At 38.9% G+C, this 18,180-nt stretch overlaps 1 protein-coding gene across 1 annotated transcript; it reads right to left on the bottom strand.

The window, feature by feature from the left end:
- Positions 1-7,498: 7,498 nt before the first annotated feature.
- On the bottom strand, positions 7,499-15,158 carry LOC115156825 (proenkephalin-A). Its single transcript, XM_029704538.1, has 3 exons — positions 14,850-15,158; positions 14,493-14,633; positions 7,499-8,678 (listed from the first exon to the last, which is right to left on the bottom strand). The coding sequence occupies exons 2-3, from the start codon at positions 14,628-14,630 to the stop codon at positions 8,130-8,132; spliced, it is 687 nt and encodes a 228-aa protein (XP_029560398.1). The 5' UTR covers positions 14,631-14,633; positions 14,850-15,158; the 3' UTR covers positions 7,499-8,129.
- Between the last annotated feature and the right edge of the window lie 3,022 nt (positions 15,159-18,180).

Here is an 18,180-nt window from a genome sequence, read left to right on the forward strand (position 1 = left end):
GAGGATTTATAGTTTTATTAGTTCGGAGTAAGTCAAGTCCCATATAATGCTTTAACCTTATCTTTATAAAATTATTCATAAAAGGACCACTCTGAACTTTTTGAATCATTTTTACACCACTTACGTACATCTAAGTGTGGGTGTGCAAGTTGTAAATTATTATTATAATTTATATTGTTACTTCATCTTTATCTCTAATAACCCATTATACATTTGTGTTACATCACAAATTCCTCCTCTACACCAGTGTTCTATTCATACAGGGGTTTAAATATTCACTCGTGCTCTATTTAACAGCATATTTGGGAGTAGTACCTTCTTTCATATCTCCACATACATAATGATGTTATACCATCACACTCCACTGATGAGTCATGTTATCCTCATGTAATATAAAGTCAGGTCACCCTCAGAGACATTTTATCCTCATTACTAATGAGAAATGTAATCATGTTATCCTCGTTACTAATCGTGACATGTTATCCTCTGAGACATGTTACTCGAATGAGATTTCTGAGACATGTTAGCCTCTACCTGTAGACACCCCCTCCACCTGGAAAACTCAGCTTACATTCACACTGGAGGTAGTCCCCTGACAGCTCTTACTCACTGAGTACATTATAGCTACATTTCTATCAGCTTATTATCCATATTTCAATCTTAATAGTACATTTTTTTATCCATTTATTGTCCATATTTCAATTAACACATCCTTCCACACTTACTCAACCATACACAACTTTCACATCCACATAGTATATAGAATTACTAATTACTTATTACCCCATGTGCATCTTCAATGATTATCTTGTTGTTAATAGCTATGCACCGTATGTATCTCCTGTACATATTTAATAACACGTATTCATAAACAACTTGTGTTATTTGTAGTGGCTGCAGACCACGTAGACATTTCTTATAAATGCCTACAGGCAGCTGTCAGCGGGGCTTTCCATGGTACCTTTACGTCCTCGCTCTAGTCTTTTCATAAGCCTTCTCTCTAGAAAACTATGGGTACCTTTTTATGCGTTACTAACCTTGCTTTTATTTTTAATCATTTAAATGTTTTATACAGATTCAATTAAATTGACTTACTGAAGTCAGAAGACATGTCCCTCTTTTGTTTGCGGTCCATGCGTCTCCTCCTGGACAGCTCACAGTAAGGATCTGGGTGGGTCTCCTTGTCTTTTGGTCAGACGGGAATTTCCCTAACGCTTCATAAAATGCGCCACCCACTGGTTTCTCGCAGACCCCCACTGGAAAGCTCCGCAGGCAGAATCAATCATTCTGTTCGTTGACACCAAATTGTCAAAATTCTTACACAGAGACACTCAAAGTCAATCTTAAATGAATAATTCTTTGTCAGCATGCTGGAGAGGTTCCAACAAACCTGATGCACCACAGTGAACGTCTGTCAGGAGCTCCCACAGGGAAGTCCCGTTTAGTTTCTTTATATACTGATTGCAGACACGTTTCATAGGCATAGTTCATAGGGTTGGTTCCGTCATGCGTCTGGCACCGTCTCTTATCTTAAAGAACATCTGTGACTCGTTTCAGGAAACTAGGCGTATGTTGCACATCACTTCTTCACAGAAGAGCCATTTGAACGTAAACTTTTTTTTTTAAATCAAAATGTATTTTTTGGGCAGAAACGCCTTCTGGAACATGTGAACTTTTATGTGCCTTAATAACAAACTTGTATGCCATCTGTAAATACAAATAAAATGGTTAAATTATGAGTGTAGTTTGTAGGCCATACGGTTAGAACGCCTCAGACAGAAGTTAACATCCCCTTTACAGACTTCAAATGAGTCCCGAGGGGCTTGTGGGGGAGTCGTCGAGCAAAATGGAGAACACCATCGTTCCATAGCGGTCATATTAGTTTGTAGGCCTAAAAATGTTTTAAGAAGACCGATTGTCGGGATGTCTGATGATCTGACAAACACCGCTGTAGCTCAGCCACCTTCCTCCGCAGATGCGGAAGGCCGACACAGGCGGATGCGGTGGATTGAGACCAACTCCATAAATATCCATCTTAGACTGATAGATTTGGATGGGGATTCTTTTTATTATGTCACTTACAGTAGATTGACACACAGGTGCGTCAATAGACGTGTTTTTAAATGTTAAATCCTTACTTTACTTCAAAATACATGTTGGAATCAACACACATGACATCTTTGTCTCTTACATCCTGGCAATCCAGTTACGGTAAGGATTATTTAACTTTGTTGCTATGTACTTATGGACATGGGTAACAGGTTGAAGGGGTCTTAAAAGATTGCCTGGAGTTTAAAACAGGTTTTTACAGTTGATGCGACACCATTGTTCCATCATTTGGTGTTTTGTAGGATTGGGCGGTATCCAGATTGTCATACCAACCTTGTGCCATACCGGGATATTCAGTAACACTGGGAATTTTTATACATGACCCTAAGCATGATGGGATGTTAACTCATGAACCACACCGGTGTGGAAGCACCTGCTTTCAATATACTTTGTATCCCTCATTTACTCAAATGTTTACTGTATTTTGGCAGTTACATGTACAGAGGGGGGAAAAAAGTATTTGACCCCCTGCTGATTTTGTATGTTTGCCCACTGACAAAGAAAAGATTAGTCTATAATTTTAATGGTAGGTTTATTTGAACAGTGAGAGACAGAATAACAACAAAAATATCCAGAAAAACGCATGTCAAAAATTTTATAAATTGATTTGCATTTTAATGAGGGAAATAAGTATTTCACCCCCTCTCAATCAGAAAGATTTCTGGCTCCCAGGTGTCTTTTATACAGGTAACGAGCTGAGATTAGGAGCACACTCTTAAAGGGAGTGCTCCTAACCGCAGCTTGTTACCTGTAAAAAAGACACCTGTCCACAGAAGCAATCAATCAATCAGATTCCAAACTCTCCACCATGGCCAAGACCAAAGAGCTCTCCAAGGATGTCAGGGACAAGATTGTAGACCTACACAAGGCTGGAATGGGCTACAAGACCATCGCCAAGCAGCTTGGTGAGAAGGTGACAACATTTGGTGTGATTATTCGCAAATGGAAGAAACACAAAAGAACTGGCAATATCCCTCTGCCTGGGGCTCCATGCAAGATCTCACCTCGTGGAGTTGCAATGATCATGAGAACGGTGAGGAATCAGCCCAGAACTACACAGGAGGATCTTGTCAATGATCTCAAGGCAGCTGGGACCATAGTCACCAAGAAAACAATTGGTAACACACTACGCCATGAAGGACTGAAATCCTGCAGCGCCCGCAAGGTCCCCCTGCTCAAGAATACATATACATGCCCGTCTGAAGTTTGCCAATGAACATCTGAATGACTCAGAGGACAACTGGTGAAAGTGTTGTGGTCAGATGAGACCAAAATGGAGCTCTTTGGCATCAACTCAACGTGTTTGGAGGAGGAGGAATGCTGCCTATGACCCCAAGAACACCATCTCCACCATCAAACATGGAGGTGGAAACATTATGCTTTGGGGGTGTTTTTCTGCTAAGGGGACAGGACAACTTCACCGCATCAAAGGGTGAGAACCTCCTTCCCTCAGCCAGGGCATTGAAAATGGGTCGTGGATGGGTATTCCAGCATGACAATGACCCAAAACACACGGCCAAGGCAACAAAGGAGTGGCTCAAGAAGAAGCACATTAAGGTCCTGGAGTGGCCTAGCCAGTCTCCAGACCTTAATCCCATAGAAAATCTGTGGAGGGAGCTGAAGGTTCGAGTTGCCAAACGTCAGCCTCGAAACCTTAATGACTTGGAGAAGATCTGCAAAGAGGAGTGGGACAAAATCCCTCCTGAGATGTGTGCAAACCTGGTGGCCAACTACATGAAACGTCTGACCTCTGTGATTGCCAACAAGGGTTTTGCCACCAAGTACAAAGTCATGTTTTGCAGAGGGGTAAAATACTTATTTCCCTCATTAAAATGCAAATCATTTTATAGCATTTTTGACATGCGTTTTTCTGGATTGTTTTGTTGTTATTCTGTCTCTCACTGTTCAAATAAACCTACTATTAAAATTATAGACTGATCATTTCTTTGTAAGTGGGCAAACGTACAAAATCAGCAGGGGATCAAATACTTTTTCCCCCCACTGTATATGTGACATTTGTATCTTAAAGCATAACTGAGAAATAATTAATTTAAGTTCATGTGACATTTTGGGCTTACCCAGGCGTCCTTTAAGACTCCACAATGATCATCTGTAAGTGTTACAAAGCAAAAATGTGTGTCTTCTGAAGCTTTACCGCTTGCTCTGTAATATGAGTAGTATTTTGATTTAAATAACAATTCTTACATTAATTTATGAATATTGAAAAGTCTAAACATGAATGTAGAAAATATACATTTTTTGATTGAGCAAATTGTTCTATATATTATTAAACACACTATGGCCATATCAAAGTTCCAGAGTGGGATCTCTGCTACTTTTAGAGTTATAATCCAATCTGTAAGCATTACCAACAGAGTGAATGTGAAAATGGATTCAAAATGGTTGCCCTGTTACTGATTTTCAGGATGTGCAATGATATGTGCAAGTAAAAGGAGTGCTGTGATTTGTTGCATTGCCAACTATGCCAATTCCTCTGTATAAAATAGGTGTTAACTTTGAAAAATGTATTGAAAAGGTACATTTATTTTTGCATATTTTCAATATTCATGTTTCTATATTCATAAATGTAATCATATTTTTTGTCATATTTAATTGAAATACTACTCATATTACAGTGCAAGGGGTAAAGCTTCATATTACAACTTTTTTGTTGCTTTGTAGCACAAACAGATGAAACATTGTGGAGTCTTGAAGGAGTCCTGGGTAAGGCCAAAATGTCACCAATGTTCTAAAATCAATAAATGTTTTATAATGCTTTAGGTTACAAATGTCAAATATATGTAAACAATCCTTCCTCCAAAGGAGCATAGTATGGATTACATTGTGAAAATCCATAATACCATGGTATTTTTATGTTCTAGTTTCGCAAGGAATCACCATCTGTCATGTGGCTTTACTTACGTTCTCAGCAACACTGGACATTTGGTAAGCAGCTACTCCCTCGTTTCCCATTCATTCAACGTGCCTCCAGCACAATAGATTTTCCAAACATCAGTTTGCTTTGACAGACAGTTTACTACACACAATGGAAAGAAGAAGGGGGTTGGTCAACCTCCATGATGACTGTAGCAATAATGAATAAGTCACCAGCAAGACCAAGCCGGGCAGGTCCATGGTAACGGAATTACACTGAGACCATTGATTTCAAAGTTGAACAACCCATAGAACTCTATGCACAAGGGCCACTTTTAACAATTACGCTGAAAAACACATTTACAGGAAGAACTATGCAGATACAAATTTTGGTAACCATATTCAAGTAATCAAAGTCCTTATGGAAGATGAGTCATCAATTGATTACCTGGTCAGCCACTCTGTAGACTTTAGCCTTGTCACTGTAGACACAGGTAGTAGTGGACCCTAGTTGCCCCTTTCTCCTTCACTAGTCTTGCAGTCTCCTTCATGCCCTCCTGGTTGACATCCCACAGAACCAGAGAGACGCCCAGGGGGGCAAACTTCTCTGCCATGAGCCGGCCAATGCCGCTGCCCGCCCCGGTGATCAGGACGATTTCCCCAGTGATATTTTTCTTCTTGAGTCAGATGAACGGTCTGACAAATGCCTCTATGTTGTAATAGATGGACATTACAATGAACAAAGGTTTCCAAGAGGACATCATTTTGCTGACCCCTGGAAAGACAGTTCTGTCGATTTTTGGTTTAACTGTTGTATGCTGGCTAATTTGTTTGTGATCGTTGGAGTTCCTAATAAGCAATAGACCTAATGAATAGATTGCAGATTAGCATGATTTGATCTAAAAAGGTCAACGTTCAACTGATAATATAATGCATGAAATGTACTCATGAATCCACACGCCAAACACAACTTCAATTCAGTGATGTAGACACACTTTTGGTGCACTGAATGATAGGATAGAGCGAATAAAAAAATTGCAAATCAGGTCAACATCATTTCAGTATTTAAAAATGTATCAAAATATAACCGATGCAAATTTACCTCAATAGACAATCATCTCAACCTTGGATATTTTGTATCGCCTCCTTTCAACACTGGACATTCGGGTCTTTAATAGACCTTTGCACTCCGCGGCGAGGCGCACGGTAATTAAAGCAAAAAAGACAGTCACTAAAACAGGCATTTGTCTACTTATTTCTTGTTGACATATAACTACCTTCCGCGTGGTTTCTTCGTTGCTTTTCCCGTCTTCAAGTGCCTGAACAGCGCAGCCGAGCACACCCTAGATTTGATCTGGAGCCTCTATGTAAGGTCACATGACACCCAATCAAAACTCGAGTAAGGAATTATGGGATTTAGGTATGTATGTTTCTCATTCAAAAAGTCCTGCAGGCTACATTTTTAAACATTCTTTAGATGATTTATATTTTAGCATGTAAAAATAAAAACATATTTTGTTCCATACAGAAAATAAATGACCAACTAGATACATACATAATCACATGATACATAAGTAACGATTACATTTTTTTAAGCATATGCCTAATGAGGGCTGACAAGACATTCAATTATTTTGCATTGATTAATAAATACCATTAATATTTTAACATCTTCCTATTTGACATACCCATATATAGAACTTTGATAGATATGATAGATATGCATATATACATTCGATAAAGGCCTTATCTATATGATGTATGCATCTGCCAACATTTTGGAAGTGAAAATCTGTGGATATACACTGAGTATACAAAACATTATGAACACCCGCGCTTTCCATGACATAGACCGACCAGGTGAATCCAGGTGAAAGCTATGATCCCTTATTGATGTCACTTGTAAAATCCACTTCAATCAGTGTAGATGAATGGGAGGAGACATGTTAAAGAAGGATCTCTTCAACTCAATATTAGGAAGGTTTACTTAACGTTCTCTACACTCAGTGTAGACATGATGGCGCCTCTGAAGACTGAAACTAGAGAAATTGAAGATATTAATGAATGTGGCAGAGTGGAGCGGGGCTATCAATCCTCTTTTGTAGAAATCTAACTTGTGAATCATATTTAAAATACTGCCTTATTGTTATGAAAAGCATTCTTCATATAGACCTCTAGGGGGGATTAAGTTAAGCTAAATAGCTAGCCAAGCTGTGAAGTTTTGGGACTCCGTGAAGTTGGGGTAGCTAAGAGAAAACATCAAAGGACAATTGCCGTTAACATTTTGTGTTCACTTGAGCAACGTGTACAAAAAATATAGACAGGGCACAAAGCACCTACATTTGCTTAATAAATCTCCCCCAAGCTGAGTGAATCTGTCAAATTAATCCAATCCTCACCATTAACACCAGAGTTATTATCAGGTGGGCTTGGCAGAGTGAGACAGTAGCATTAGCTCCACTTCCCAAGCTGACAAACACATCAAACAGCCAGAACAAGACAGAGTGGAGTCCAATTATTTCTGCAGGATTCATGGGTTTATTAGGTTTTGTACAACTAATTGGTCTCAAATGCTGCTCTGTTCTCTATAGAAAGAACACAAAATGAGGACATTTTAAACTGAAAGCAACATGTTTCGACATCAGCATACTGAGATAAGTGTGAGCACGGTGGAAAGTAGTACTAGCCACCGACATATTTCATCTTACCTTGCCAGGAGATTCTGGGCAATACTAAATAACCAACTAACAAACTGAAAGACGGTTTGGATGACACAACAATACCCTACGTAAGTCTAAAATCAACTAACACTTAAAAAAAGTTAACTATCCATTTGAAAACAGTGGCAAGTCAAAGAGAGAAAGCAAACAGGTCATGCCATGATTGGTTTTCCACACATGCCCCAGCCGCGTACACCACAATGAACACGGGTTCATTTATAAATAACCAAACCCATAAAACATACAGTACAGGTTGTCATAAATGGAGTTATCATCACCTGATAGGCTAAGTGTTTTTTTTGTCACAGTAAACCTTAACAAACAAAAAGCAGCACAGTACAAGCACTACAACAGAATAAGAATGGATCATCTGATCAATATTGAGAGTCCAGACTCATCAGGAGGGGTTGGAGAAGGGGCCGACCCCTAGTCCATGAATCCTCCATATTTCTTCTGTATCTCAGCCAGGGGGGAGTCAACCTCCTGCCCCTCCCAGGAGCGTTTCAGGAGCCCCCTCTTGTTCTTCTGATCCTCCAGCCACTCGGGCCTCCCTACCCTCCTCATGAAGCCCCCATAACGCTTCTTCAATGGCCTGCCCACCCCCTCCAGAGCCCCGAAGTCCCCCCCTCTCCTCATGAACCCCCCGTAGCGCTTGGCCAACTCTCCGTCCCTCTGCCCCTCGGCCTCTGAACTCAGGATCTTCAGGATCTCCAGACGGATGTCCTCTTCCTCAGCCACTGGGATGTTCTGTCCTCCCTGCACTCCTCCATCCTGTACGGGTGGGCTCCTCCTGATCATGAACCCCCCGTAGCGCTTCATGAAGCCGCCATACTTCTTGGCCAGCTGGTGCTGCTCGCCCTCCACCTCTTCCTGTTTGATTTCGTCAACAGCGACAGGCTCCTCCTCCAATAGGACGTCTCGGCAGAGGTGGAGCTTCGTGGTGTCCAGGCTGCCCTCACATTCTATTGAGCATGTCTGCAAAGATATGAAGGGGAGGGGAACCTCAAAACACAGAAGTGGAACAGCGGCTCACAAATCCATTTCCTTTCTGTAAATCTAGTTTTAATTGGAGACTTGTCTCTATCAAGGGGCACATGGTACACAGCCGTGAAGAAGCAATATATTGTCTGGAGTGACATCGTGATATATGTTTTGCCATTAAAAGGCACATTGTACATATAGAGTAGTGTTTAATTAGACAATATTTAACTGGGGCACATACAAGTTCAATTCTGGTGCATGAAATAACTGGGTGCGGCTGCAATTCTCCAATGCCAAAGAGACACAGTTGGATGTACAAACAAATGTATTCTATTTGCCTATACCAACATGTTATGATACTTCTCTATTAGTTTTAAGAGTAATTAAATAAGTAAGATGGGAAACAGATGGAGGGACACTTTTATCTGGTTCATTTTACAGCTTCTGGCAAACACAGTTAATGAGATGTTCCTCAAAGCCTGTTACTAGCCTACATCTAATGCCTCATAGCACTTGTCTTTTTATTTCTGAGCACATCAAAGCAGCAGAGAAGAGGGCTTTTGTATAGCCTACAGATAATTCTGAATACATTATCTCACGGAAAATAAACTTCTCAGATTCATTTTTATTTTACTTTATTTTATTGGAGGTATTTGAATAACATGAAAAAATGATCTCTAAGAACAATTATAAACTGGGTGGTTAGAGCCCTGAATTCTGATTGGCTGACAGCCATGGTATATTTAAGCAATAAGGCATGAGGAGGTGTGGTATATGGCCAACATACCATGGCTAAGGGCTGTTCTTATGCAGGACGCAACGCGGAGTGCCTGGACACAGTCATTAGCTGTGGTATATTGGCCATATATCACAAACCCCCAAGGAGCTTTATTGCTATTATAAACTGGTTACCAACGTAATTAGAGCAGTAAAATAAATGTTTTGTCATACCTGTGGTATACGGTCTGATATACCATGGCTGTCAGCCAATCTGCATTCAGAGCTCGACCCACCCAGTTTATAACGGACCGTATACCACGGGTATGACAAAACATTTATTTTAACTGCTCTAATTATGTTGGTAACCAGTTTATAATAGCAATAAGGCACCACAGGGGTTTTTGCTTAAATAAACTCTCTCTGAAATATGTCAATCAAACCCTGAGAAAATGCTTGAATTAATGAAGAGTAACATTTAATTGAGGCTGTATTGAAGCTCATAACCACTAACATGCTGGTGAGGCTAAAACACACTAAGGTCACAAATAAAGACAGGTTTGCTGGAGACTGAACTCTTTTTATTTATTTAGGCAAGTCAGTTATGAACAAATTCTTATTTTACAATGACGGCCTACCCCGGCCAAACCCTCCCTTAACCCGGACCACGCTGGGCCAATTATGCTCTGCCCTATGGGACTCCCGATCGCGGCTGGTTGTGATACAGCCTGGGATCGAACCAGGGTCTGTAGTGACGCGTCTAACACTGAGATGCAGTGCCTTAGACCGCTGCGCCAGTCTGAGCCCTCTTACCTTTCGTCGTGGTACATTTTTGTAATTTGTTGTCCGATGTTGACCATTTGGGATAAACTAGTACTATTAATTGTCTAATCTTATTCAGGCACTCCGAAACCTGCCTTTAAACTTCACGAAGTGAAAATATCCCTGGAAATTGAAAATGCGCAACAGTCTTGGTTTTAGTATAAGCTATATTGTTGTAAATGTCTCAATTAAACCAAATAGGGTACTAGGGGGTAACTAGAACCCCCCTAAGAACAATGTCTAATTGCTGACACAAAAAAGCAAAGTTTGGAAAAAAATTGGTATGTGGATGAAGGTCATGCTTAGGCGAATGAACTATAAAGGGAAATAAATGGCTACAGTTTACGCTTTTTTAGTTGTTTCATGAAATGTTGTTTTTAGAAAAGACATAGGCCTTTTAATCAGTCTTATTTAGAAATTCTTTAGTAAGTAATACTTAAAAGCAAAGTCTAGTTATCTTATTTTAATGATTTAAATAAAATATGGGGGAAATGGGGTTGCACAATCCCCAAATCTGGAACAAATTCAAGAAAGCATACAGTATTATATAGAGCTATTATTGCATGCAGGGTTGGGGAGTAACAGATTACAAGTAAGGGATTATCAAAAAAACGGTAACTGTAATCCGTTACGTTACCAGCAAAAATATTGTAATCGGATTATAGATACTGAAAAACTAGATGATTACTTAGGGGATTACAGTTACCGTAACAGTTGAAAAAAATGTTTGACACTTCCCTGTTTTCTCAATGACATTCAAATCAGAATTTAGAAAAGGCGCAAGTTTAAGTTTGTTCCACCTGAGCGAGACTGACCACAAGTCGGAGACCACTATGATGACATACCAAGTGGCTTTGATGGATCGTAGGAAAAGAGCGGGAATAGGCTTGTGTAGGCTACATTCCAAGTTATGTCTTCCAATGGTACGACTGCTGTCTGCATTCAAAGATTATCCTATTTGAATAAACGTTTGGAGGTAAGGATGACATCAGTGGTGTAGTCTACGGCTATACGGATATCACTTATTATTGATATCTACATAGTGCATTAATGTGAATCACACTGCTGCTCTCTCATTTAACTATTTGTGCCTTACGGATTGTGGTTGTTGTGGATGGCTGTTCACAAATCTAAATGTGTATTTGAACCCAATAATGGTTGATTTCAAGAAGTTTAAGCTGCCTATCAATCACTGTTTTTTAAGCCAGTGGACAGCCAATGAAAAATGTGCTCTTGCAACAGCTGCACAATGCGGATCCCAGATTATGGAATAAAAGTGGGGCTTTTATTGCTCAGTCTAATTCATGCTGATAAAAAAATGTCATCCATAGGCCTAATGAACACACGTTCAAACTCGCACACTTTTTATAGACTTAAAGGGGCAATCTGTAGGTGCTACATCCATTTTTGGACTAATAATATATATATATATCCACTGATTCTTGAAGAATATAACTTAGTTCAACTGTCACACTACATGAGAACCCAAAATATAAGCTCGTTTTTCTCCAATGTTTGTAAACATTGTAAATGTAAACAAACACTGTACTGCCTCATAACATGGTTAAAAAATAATTTTGATATCATGGATGGTCAGTCCTTGCATCCATAGCTCTGTCTATTAATCTGAGAGTGGTTACATTTCTCCAGGCCATTTCCTCAGCCTTTTACCAAAACAGAGGTGGGGTGGGGTTTTGTTATTGTTTCATCTGTGGTTTTACCACAGCTGCATATTATCAAGATATCAAAGTGTCACGAACAAAAGTTAAACAATAGGCCTATAGCAAATGTAGAATATGGCATTCATTTTTCACATGTAAATAGCACTTTTCAGTGGTGCTCAAAGCATGCCATTCCATGAGTGCAGCATTTATTTTTCCTCCATGACAACAAAATCATAAACAACGGAGTAGGGCTGGCTAATAAGTCCTTAGTTTTGGGGTCATACTCAGGTAAAACAATTTGGCTAATCTACAATTCCATATTTTCCAAGTCCTATTGTTGAAGATCAAGGGGTATAACATTTATTGGAATGACTGGAATTCTGATAGACTTTGGTTTTTAATATTAAGATATAATTTAATCAAAATATTGTATGTAGCAGAAAGCGATGGGTTAGAAGAAGCCTACATAACCAACCCATAAAGTAACATTTTACATCCATATATGGCCAGCTATGTAAACTTTAACATTGATTTATCCTATAATAGATGTCGTTCAATTGGTAACATACATTTTTGTCTTCTTCTAATGCCTCTTAAGGGGAAAGTAATCTAAAAGTAACTGGATGTAATTAGATTATGTTACTGAGTTTGGGTAACCAAAAAGTTACATTACTGATTACAATTTTGGACAGGTAACTAGTAACTGTAACGGATTACATTTAGAAAGTAACCTACCCAACCCTGATTGCATGGAACTCCGTTCCATCTCATATTACTCAAATAAACAGCAATCCTGGCTTAAAAAACCCCAGATAAAGCAACACCTCAAGGTACAACCCCTCACCCCTATTTGACCTAGATAGTTTGTGTGTGTATGCATTGATATGTAGGCTATGTGTGCCTTTAATTATTTTTTTTATATTTCTGTCCTTGAGCTGTTCCTGTCTATTAATATTCTGTATTATGTCATGTTTCATGTGTTGTGTGGACCCCAGGAAGAGTAGCTGCTGCTTTTGCAACAGCTCATGGGGATCCTAATAAAATAAAATAAAAAAATAAAAAATACATGTCACCATTAATATCCACACTATGAGGAGATTTGATGTAAAGTCCCTCTTTTTAACTCACCTGCACATTCATTTTCTGTTCTTTCTTTGTTGTTCCTTTTCCATACAATCCATTATGTACAATTGCACTAAATATGATTTTAATAATGCAAGATTTTAAATCCCAGCAGTCTTTAAAATTACATTCAGGAGCAGAAGGTTTTTAATAGTTGTTTTTAATTCATAATTGAATAAAAAAAACATTGGAATATAACATTTAATAACAATAACTTAACTAATTAATTCAGTGTAACATTGATGTGGCAATTCTCTTATGCTCTGCTATTGCACGATTCTAATTTGTACCTGTAGGTCACAAATAAAGCTATCGCCAGTAAAACTGGAGCACAACTCATGAGCCCACCTCCTGCACTGCTCACACCTAATCCAGTCCCCACCTGTGACTGAAAACAATGGGAGAGATATCAATTGAAAAGCTACCTATCTATATGACATAAAATGCTGTGTAAAACAGCTCAAATTCTATAAAGTTGCATTAACTGTAAAGCTATCAGTAACTAGTGGAAACATTTACCACTGAAATTAAGTTACGTTGCCTTTTTTATGTATTTTACCTCAGACGATCTGGTAGTAAGGTTGCTAGCTGGTACTCCTAGCATCTTATGCTAACTAGTTAGCTGGCTAGCATTTACTGCTAGAGAAGTTGCTAGCTAGCAAGTTAGCATAAACTAGCGCTAACTGGGCTAGTCATTGTCTAAATGACAGGTAGAAACACATTCATAACCATAAAGGGGGGCGAGTGGCCCCCAACACACTTATCCAACATATTACTACTTACAAAAAAAATCTAAATTTTTCTCTCTAAACAAATTGATTATTTAAGGCTTTCCTACTAAAAAATTATAGATCTATCTTCATTGGAATATATCTACAACTTTTTTAAATGTAAAAAAAATTGATCAACTTACCACAAAATCCTTTTGTTGAAATAGCTCCAAAATGATGACACAGAGGACATTTTTTGTTCAACAAGAACAGTGACAGCCAGGAAAAGTGTTGGGGAAATATTTTGATGACATCTTGTGGTCTTTATGTGAATTACGGGGGGCAGTTACCCCCTACTACCCTACACATGTAATTTTAAAAACTGAATGACGGGTGCAAAGAAATGTCTCGCAGGTTACATGTCGCCAGTTAGACCAACAACACAAGTTGTAGTCTACATAAAAACCAAAACTATTATAACATTTCATATTGATGCAGTTAAAATGATGGGTTTCCTAATTTAATTGGTATTACATTCATTGTCTGCCTGCATCAAAATAAATGAAAAAGAGCTTATTAAAGTCGTGTTCCAAGGATACATGCACCTCATGCAACATTGCCTCACATTGAAATCACAAAAATAAACAGGTGGGTAGCCTACTGCGTAATTTCTTTCCCACGAAAAAGTGACGCGGAAAAAGTAGCACCCAGTTACTTTACTTTAAAAACCTTTAAATTAAAACATGTCCAAAATGTACTAATTGTACACCTACCAGAGTGTTAATTGCCGTCTGTTGTCCCAGTATGCGGCTGAGGCAGAGCGCACAATCCTTCTCGCAGTCTGCTCCGACCGTGAGCGCAAAATACGCACAGAGAAGCAGCCTCCATAGTGAGTTCCCCGGGACAGCCATAGACTGGAGAACATGTGTTTTGGGAGAGAATCCACCAAGACTTGATTAGAAAACGTTTGTGATTAAGAGTTTTACTTACTGTTCATTTCTCACGAAGTCCTAAATCATGGACTATAGGAAAAAAGCCATTTATATCCTTAATTGGACACTAAATTCAACTCAGTTATCCTCATTCCAAAGTTGCCAAGAAAAAACAAACCATCAAAAGCCAATACTTGCCTCTGTTTTTTATGCTTAGTTCAAGCCCTGTGGTGTTGCAGTAGGAACTGTTGATTGTGAGGTTTTATACCAAATATATTATTTCCCCCGGTGCTTACCAAGTCGCTGGAAAAAAACACATTTAGAACTGTCGCGATTGAGCCAATCAGCTTTCTCTAAAGTCTCACGGATGGAAGAGCTCGTCGTTCACGAAGCTAAATACTCAGGAGGATGCTCAAAATGGATGCTTATGAGAGCTGAGTTCATAACGCAAGTTCAGTATCTTGATAGGTATAAGTAGTCCTCAGAAAACGTAATCATTATGTTTCCAGTGGTCAGAGGGGAATTTCACGCATAGACTGACGCAATTCCTATTCCTTAGATTTATTTGACCTTGTAGCCTATAATAGGATGTTTGGAAAATGTAGGCTATCCAGTCATACTTTGACTACAGGTGTGGTATGTGAGTCACTCCTTATAATAAGCCTTGTGTTTGCATTTAATAATGGGGTCCACACTTGTTTGTTTTAACATAATGACAATTTTCAGTTAATTTTGAAACATGGTGTACCAGTTATTTGAGTCACACTGCCACAATACATCACTGTATTATATGTCATGAGGGAACAGAGATCAATAAAAATGACTTCTTAGTCAAGTCATAAACTATGAGATGATAATCCTGATGATAGCACACACACACCTTTCTGTTGAAGGAGCAGTCCATAGAGTGGATTGTGTTCTGTGCCATAGGATATGGTGCCAGACTTTACAGCTACGATATTCAGAGACACACTCATCTTGCTCTGAGAGACTAGGTCACATAGGGCCAAGAGTTAGCGCCTATTTAAGACATATGCGCCCGTATAAAAAAATAAAAGGCAATATGAATCATCATTATTAGCAATCTCTTTAGTCAATACACACTAAGTGTATAAAACATTGAGGACAATGGCTCTTTCCATGACATAGACTGACCAGGTGAATCCAGGTGGAAGCTATGATCCCTTATTGATGTCACTTGTTAAATCCACTTCATCAGTGTTATTAGGAAGGTGTTCCTAATATTTGGTATAATCAGTGTATTTTTTACATAGCGATTTGTTACAAAAGCGTCCAATGAGATATGTCAAATTGATTCCCTAGAAAAAGTTGACTTGCTGAATTCTGTAGAAAAGTCCTAGTCAGGCAAGGACAGATCATTTTGTATTGGACCTAGGCTTTTAATTAAAACTTACCTTATACTGTTAACAGCCTTGTTTGCCGTCAAACTGTTTGTCAGGAAAGAGGAGCTACAGACAGTAATATGAAGTTGAGAGCAGTCAGTTACCATAATTATGGTCTACAGCTGTCTTGTCCTTATCAGAGTGAGTAAACAAAGAAGCGTACCTAGTCAGATAAAGGGAGGTGAGAGGTTGGGAAGGAACTTGGTAATGATGTTCACCTCTGATTAATGCTGATTCTGCCTCTGCCTAGACCACTGGACCTGAATACAGTAGCTTACAACTGTGCTCTAAAAAGTAGTCCGTTTGGTTCTCTCTTCAAATCCTATTGAGGTGATATGAATGTGCGTGCCATTGTGTGAGATAAACAATGCCAATGATCATGCAGATAATAATGTTGATGACAATGATGATAATGATGAGGACGTGATGATGATAATGGTGAAGATGACAATTTATTTCTATTTTTTGTATTTAACCTTTATTTAACTAGGCAAGTCAGTCAAGAACAAATTCTTATTTATGAGGGCATACCCCGGCCAAACCCTAACCCGAATGACGCTGGTCCAATTGTGTGCCGCCCTATGATGAAGACAAGTCCTGTTGAGCAACAGTTTATGTAACCCCATGGTGCTATTACAACCATATTACTGCACTAAGCTCTCCTGATGAGATCAGCATGCCAGATGATACCCCGTAATAGTTGTTATTTCATATAAATGAGTTATTTTTCCTGGAGCAGGGGAAGCTAGTGGGCCAACAAGCTGGGTAGATGAAATACTACTGTGCTACAATATGGCTTCCAATGCCCCCTGGTTCCTAACGTCATTATAATCTAGAACCCTAATGGAAATCTCTGTGGTTGGATGGAAATAATGGTATGAACCAAGAGAAAAACGTTTAAACGAACTATTACTTTGTGACCTACACTGTTTTTTTATATCATTTTTTTCTTTCAACTATGAACTTCAACCTCGTTCTTTAAACTCAACTGAAATGGTTATTCCATTATTTTTGCAGTTTTTGAGTGTAATTTTGCCATGTATGACAGTCCACTCCAATCCAGTGATATCTGATTTCTAAACTAATGTCATGGGCGCCGTAAGGATTGGACCAAGGCGCAGCAGGTAAAGTGCTCATTTTTCTTTATTTGAAGTAATGTGAACCAGGGGCGAAAATCTGATATGAACTTTGGAGGGGACAATTATATGAAATTTTCTCAAGAGCAATTCCTGAGGGGGACACCAAAAGTAGTGCTGTAACACATAGCCTACATTGTAATATGGTAAATGTATATTGAGGAACCAAAGAAATAATGTGTTTGCCGTACTCCTAACTACCGGTACCCAAAACTACACAACTAATCACAACAGCAATACCATTGCCTTTAACAAATCTTAGTTCAGTCACCAGTTTAAGTTGAGAGTGGGGGTATCCATGGCATTTTCCAATTATGTTCATATTTTACAAGTCAAAAAATTTGAGAACCTTTCTTAATGTTGCCAAACAAAGACTCAACAAACTTACCTGAGACTCCCTGTCTCTGCCAGTCTGTCCCTGCATATCTGTCCCCAACTCTGCTGTCTGTGTGCCATCTGTTGCCTGCTCTGCCTAATGACATCATTGTGAAACATTTCCATTAGAATTTCATTTCTTTCTTATGAACATTTTATCAACTAGTCTTTGAGATATTAGGCTACTAGGGTTCTTACTTTGCGTTTTGGTGTACTGAAAAATACTCTGATGTCCGTCTTTTATTTTTCTGCCATTTTTCTACCTGGCTGGCTGGCTGGCTGGCTGGCTACACACACACACACACAGTGTGTAGGTTATTTACAGTAGGAGATGGGCTTCTATCATCTTATCTTTTATCATTCTATTTGGGCTTCGATCTAAAAGGTAGCTAGCAAATGTGAAACGGATTAAAATGACAAGAGTTGACAGCTGTATGAGTTCACCATTTACACAACATATGCTGCAACCTTTTGTAATTTTAATAGTTTGTTTCATATTGGCTGGCTTCCAACAATAGCTGAATTTGCAAAGCTAGCGAGCAGTGGTGTTTGGTATAATCTTTGCTAGCCGGGTTAAATAAAGGTGAAATAAAATAAATAAATAAAAGTTCCCTT

This window comes from Salmo trutta, chromosome 21 (assembly GCF_901001165.1).
Source record: "Salmo trutta chromosome 21, fSalTru1.1, whole genome shotgun sequence".
Classification (NCBI taxonomy): domain Eukaryota; kingdom Metazoa; phylum Chordata; class Actinopteri; order Salmoniformes; family Salmonidae; genus Salmo; species Salmo trutta.